This window comes from Myotis brandtii, unplaced genomic scaffold (genome assembly GCF_000412655.1).
Source record: "Myotis brandtii unplaced genomic scaffold, ASM41265v1 scaffold311, whole genome shotgun sequence".
Lineage (NCBI taxonomy): Eukaryota > Metazoa > Chordata > Mammalia > Chiroptera > Vespertilionidae > Myotis > Myotis brandtii.
The window spans coordinates 3,447,606-3,453,082 of record NW_005361913.1 but is presented as its reverse complement, the minus strand read 5'-3'; the positions used below and the strand labels follow the sequence as shown (position 1 = coordinate 3,453,082).

Sequence of the window (5,477 nt, the reverse complement as noted above, 5' to 3'; positions counted from 1 at the left end):
CCTGGGAACGACCCCCAGGCAGCCGCGGCCGGTTGCAGCTTAAAGGGGGGCTAAGGGCTCGTGACGATGCGGGGGTGTCTTCACTTGGGCTGCGCGTGTGCGCGTGTCTTCAGCTTCTTCCACGGTCGTAAAGCCTAAACGGAAGGCGGGTGTTCAAGTGCTGCTGACAGGATAGCCTGAAACACGTTTACAGTAGGAAAGACTCTCCTCCAAAAAGGACAGCCTGAGTCGATTCCAATTTTTTTTCTGTCCCGGTATCTGGAATGGAAAGGCGAGGTGCGGCCGCCGCCGGCCAGGGAACCACGTTGGCAGGAGGAGTGGCCTTCGCTCGTCCCCGAGGCAGGCGCGCCGCTTCTCTACTCGGCTCTCGGGAGCGGAGGGCTGCTGGCGGAGAAACCGCGTTCTGACTCGCTCCCGCTTCAGCCAGATACGCACGCGGTAAACTGATCATCTCCCGGGTTCCGTCGCTAGATCCAAATAGCCGACCAGGCTTCCCCCAAATCGGGGAGCTTCTGACAAGTGAGCAGGAGGCGGCGATCGGTTGCTCTAAACTTTGATTTATGAAAAAAAATCATTAAAATTCACCGTCACACCCTATTAACCGCTGATTGTTTAAACCGCTAAAGGAGATAGAGTAGTGGAGGATGATAAGAGTTCGGGAGCGGAGGAAGGGGGAAAAGCAAGAAGTCTGTGGATCCCCCACGTTTTCCCAGGTCTCCTCCAGGGCGCAGGGAGGCTCAGCGATGCCACCTGGCGGCGGCTCCTCCCCAAGTTGGGAGCCGGCTGGAGGCAGAGCAAACCCTGGCTCCCCGTGGTTGTGCCTGGCCTGGGCCTGGTGAAACGGAGCAAAGGCTCCTATTCATGCTTCCAATCTACGTGACCCACACAAACACTCGTTTTCTCCTTGTTCTCATTAGAAAATTGAGGGGAAAGGAAAATGAGTTGGCATTGATATGAAATGCGATTTAAGCCCATCAGATGCTAGTGGCTGGTTAGGAGGGGAGAGAAAATGGTAAAAATTAGTAGAAATGCAGGGTTCTTATCTCTTAGTTTATTCTAAGAGTAAAAATATATCATGGGTTTTATTTTACTCCAGAATCCTATTTTGATATTTTGCAAGTAAGAAATACTTCCATCTTATTTTGATTACTCATTTTCGATGCAACCCACCAAAAGGAAGTCCAGTACAACTTCATCAACCCAAAAGGATGAAGTGTAAGTTATGTTTGTCTACAAGTGTAAGTTATGTTTTTCAGTTCCAGAAAGTGTAGAACTGAAAAGCCTGGGGGCCTTTCAGTTGACAAAGGTCAATGACATCAAATTTCCCAGGGTTTCTTCCCTGTCTGCTAAAGTAACAAAGACAGGGTTTTTTCCCCCATATATATTGTTTAACCCCTTTATTTATATTTTACCTGAATACATGTCAGGTTAGCCCAGCTCTTACAATCATAGTTTCCATAACCAAGGCAAGGCAAATCGTGCAAACCAGTGCACATCCAGAATTGTTAAACTAATTTCCCTTCAGGTCCCACCCCACCCCCTCTATACTATAGGAATATATTAAGCAGTGAGATAGAATGGGATAGAATCTTATTTCCATCTATACCCCATACTATTTTATGGATGTTGTGAGATTTTATGTTGTGCAGGTGTGTGAGAGCAGAAGAAATGAATTAGCAGATATCACACTACATCTCAAATAGAATTCCATTACTTAATGGAAAATAAATAAGATAAAATATTTCGCTTAATTCAAAATTTTAAATGTCTAACATCATTGCTAACAAAGATAGTCTATTATCCTAAAACAGAAAAAAAAATTATTTTGCAAAATTATCTTGGTTTACTGTTAATATGACTTAAAGAGCAGCATTATCAAGAATTACTTCATGTACTGCAAAGCCAGCAGAGGGAACACTGAGTACTGATTTAGCAGGGGCCACCAAATATCTGTATTTGGGGGAAAAAATGTCAGTAATGGAGAACTGGTTATAAAGCACGTGTAATTAAGTAATGAGAACACAGCAATCTTTTCTCATTATTTATTAGTCAGAGGCCTAACACACTGCAGTGTGCACATACTCAGTCAGTTGGCCAGAAAGGTTGACTTTAATAAAAGGTTGTTTATCACATGTTTTCTTACATTTTAAGAAAATTACTGACATAAGAACAAACCTACTTCAGAAGTCTAAGCATTCATATATACTATAATAATCTTACAAAGTCATTGGAAATGACTAATACTAATTAAAATATTAAATAAAATACTAACAAAAGTTCTATTCTAAGAACATTTTCATTCTCAACATCTCTGAAATAGGTCTATGTCCTAGACTGGGGGATGTCACAGTTTCACTGGCAGTTTTTCTTCCTTGGTGGCATGTAACAGTGGTGTTTTTAAACATTTGTTGGATTTGTTGCAATACATTGAACAACAGAAATAGGACAGGGGCTTTTTTCATTTTTTGGGGGGAGGGGATACATACGTTTAAAAAAAATTTTGTGCTTTAAACATAAACAAAATTACTATGACTGCTTTGATTAACTTCTACTTTTCATATTCAGTGGTAGGAGCATAAATGGTTTTAGAAATATAAACCATTATATTGATACTCACCTTGACTGAATTTTCACAAAAGAGCTACTCTCAAATTATTTGTTGGTACAAATTCCAAAATAAAGTATTTATTCTTTTTTATTTCAGTGACAGTATAGATTTTACAAAAAAGCAGTGTTCTTAGAGCAACTTTAATGTCAGATTGATAATATTTAAGGGTGTATTCTGGTGTGCATACCAAAGAAATTTAAGTGCATGATAACACACCAACTTTGTTATATGCAAAAAGAGTGTCTATGGGTATTTATTTTTTTTAAGATCTGTTTCTCCTTCTAAAAGAAAAAGCATATAACATGGGTAACTAATAGTCAAAAATTGTTTGCTTTTACCCACAAAAACATTCTTACTTGTGGTTGATCCTTAGCGATCCACTCACATGTCTCCAAAGGGTGTTCTTTCCAGTAAAATTCTAAATCTGACAATCTGGGCCTCTCGCCAGCCTACATACTTTAAAAGTTTGACAAGATAAATAGAAATTTGCTGCCTAGCACTAGTTTGGTCTGAATCGAAAGCTGACTTAATTATGTTGAGTTGGCCCTCCCCAGCCACCCATCATGGGCCTGTAGAAAAACAGTTTACTATTATGGTGTTAGGGAGGACGAATTTTTACTAGAATTCTAATTTTCACACTTTGGAACGAAGGTAATTTTTGTGGCCACATTAACATGTGTTCTGACTAAGTTAGCACCTTTTCTTTGCCACAGTGCTTTCACAAAGTCCCTTTCTTTTAAAATCATTGAGACCATAGGATTGCCACTATTGTCCTTGGATGGTTCACATCCATGATCTGTGATTATTTTTTCACATCAGTGGCCATCTTTTAGTCTCTTGAACAATAGGCTGCTTCTATGTGGAGGAGTATCTCAAGCATTTGAATTATCAAGGGAAGGATAATAGCATTCACTGAGGGCTTACTATACATCAAACTCATTGAACCCTCACACCAACCCTATATAACGTAGCTCCTAGTGTTCCAGTATCAGATGAGGAAAACAGACTTGGCCACATCCCCAGGGTTACAAAACCAGTAAGAAAGACCAACAGCCAGGTCTGATACAAATCCAGAGGCTCCATTCTCTTCCACTGCCAGTTACCACCTTCGTCTACAGTTTTTCTTTGCCCTGGCCTTTCAGTTCCATTTGATTCAAGTAACAAATATATAGGAGGAATATACAGGAAAAATATATGCAGGAGGGTTTGGGGGAGAGGGCAGAGAGTGATGTATTGTTTAATTTTGAAAATGCGGAAAACAAGTATTTAGAAAATACAATAGATTCCCATCCTTTACTCGCCATTATCATCCTATAACCCTATGGAATTTCTCCCACTGAACTGATTATAGCACACTGCCTAGTGTGTTCCAATGGAAAGCTCCTCTGTTTGGGCTATCTAGGATTTATAGGTGTTTAAATCATTAAATAACCCGTTTGGTTAAGAGAGCAAGTAATTACTGCAGAAATTCCTCTTTTTTGCCGTCCACAAACAGCACAAAAATTACTCTGAAGGGACTTACACAATACATCAACATCTGTGCTGTACCTAGAGTTAAAATAATTGTGATGACAGGTGTCTAGGTACCACTTTCTTAATGGTTTTCAATATCCATTGATTTACTGTTGTAGCTTTCCCTCCCCCTTTTACATCGCTGGCTTTATGAAGGAGCCTAGGAACAGATTTTGCACTAGAGACTGATTCTTTATTCCAATCATGAAAAGAACTAATAAAAATAATCACTTGGCTTTTAAGCAGAAAGCTTCCATTTACAGTATTTCACCCTTACCCCCACCCCACTCCAAGCCCCTTGTTATCTAACATAATGGTTAGAATACATTTCCGTCTCTCCCTTTAATAATTTCATGCATTAACATCCTCTTCACACACACACACACACACACACACGCCCGCACACATGCGCGCGCGAACACACACACACACACACACACACACACACACACACACACACACAGCAAAAGGAAAAAAGAGGCAGCAGAAATCTCAGCTGTACTTCTCTAGCCCTTTTAAAAAGTTTGCTCTGTAAATTGGAATGAGGTCAGATTTGGAGCTTCTCATTGCACGCGGAGATTATTATTGCATCGGGTTCCAAGCCAATGGGAAGCCCGGGGGAGGGGCTTGGCACGAGGAAGCGTTGGTTACAGCAGCTGATTGGCCCGGGCCAAGACTGTGAAAGGATAAAGAGGCGCGAGGCGGAATTGGGGTCTGCTCTAAGCTGCAGCAAGAGAAACAGTGTGTGAGGGGAAGAGGCCGGATTCGCTCCAGGGTCTCTAGTTCTTGCACGCTCTTTAAGAGTCTGCACTGGAGGAACTCTACCATTACCAGCTCCCTTCTTGCAGAAGGGAGGGGAAAACATACATTTATTCATGCCAGTCTGTTGCATGAAGGCTTTTTGGCTTCCAACCTTGCAACAAAATAATTACACAAACTCCTTAGTGCCGATTCCGCCCACAGAGTCCTGGAGCCAGTCTCTTTTGCTTTGCATTGTAAGAAAGGCACTAAGTGATACAGACGATGTCGCTTTCCTGAGCTCCCGAGAGCGCTAGTGAACTGGAATCAACTGCTTCAGGGGAAGAAAAAAAAAAAAAAAAGACTTGCCTGGGAGGCGGCGAGAAACTTGCCTTGGAAGCTTCAGCAACCAGCCTTCAAGAAACTCCTCTCCACTTTAGCACGGTCTCCAGACTCGGAGCCAAGAGACAGAGCAAACTGCGGCGCGGTGAGAGAGAGAAAGAGGGAGGGAGAGACTCACCAGCCTGGGAACTATAACTCCTCTGCAAGAGGCGCAGGACTCCTTCCCCTCCGCTTTGGGAGACTTTCCTCTCGCCCACCTTCCGCCCCGACCGGGAGT

General features: G+C 42.2%; 1 protein-coding gene across 1 annotated transcript in view; it reads left to right on the top strand.

Annotated features, from left to right (window-relative positions):
- The first annotated feature begins 644 nt into the window (after positions 1-644).
- Positions 645-5,477, top strand: part of SOX4 (SRY (sex determining region Y)-box 4) — a 6,398-nt gene continuing 1,565 nt past the window's right edge. The window contains exon 1 of the mRNA XM_014542673.1: positions 645-713. Coding sequence (XP_014398159.1) covers positions 645-713 — 69 coding nt within the window. The remainder of the gene's footprint in view (positions 714-5,477) is intronic.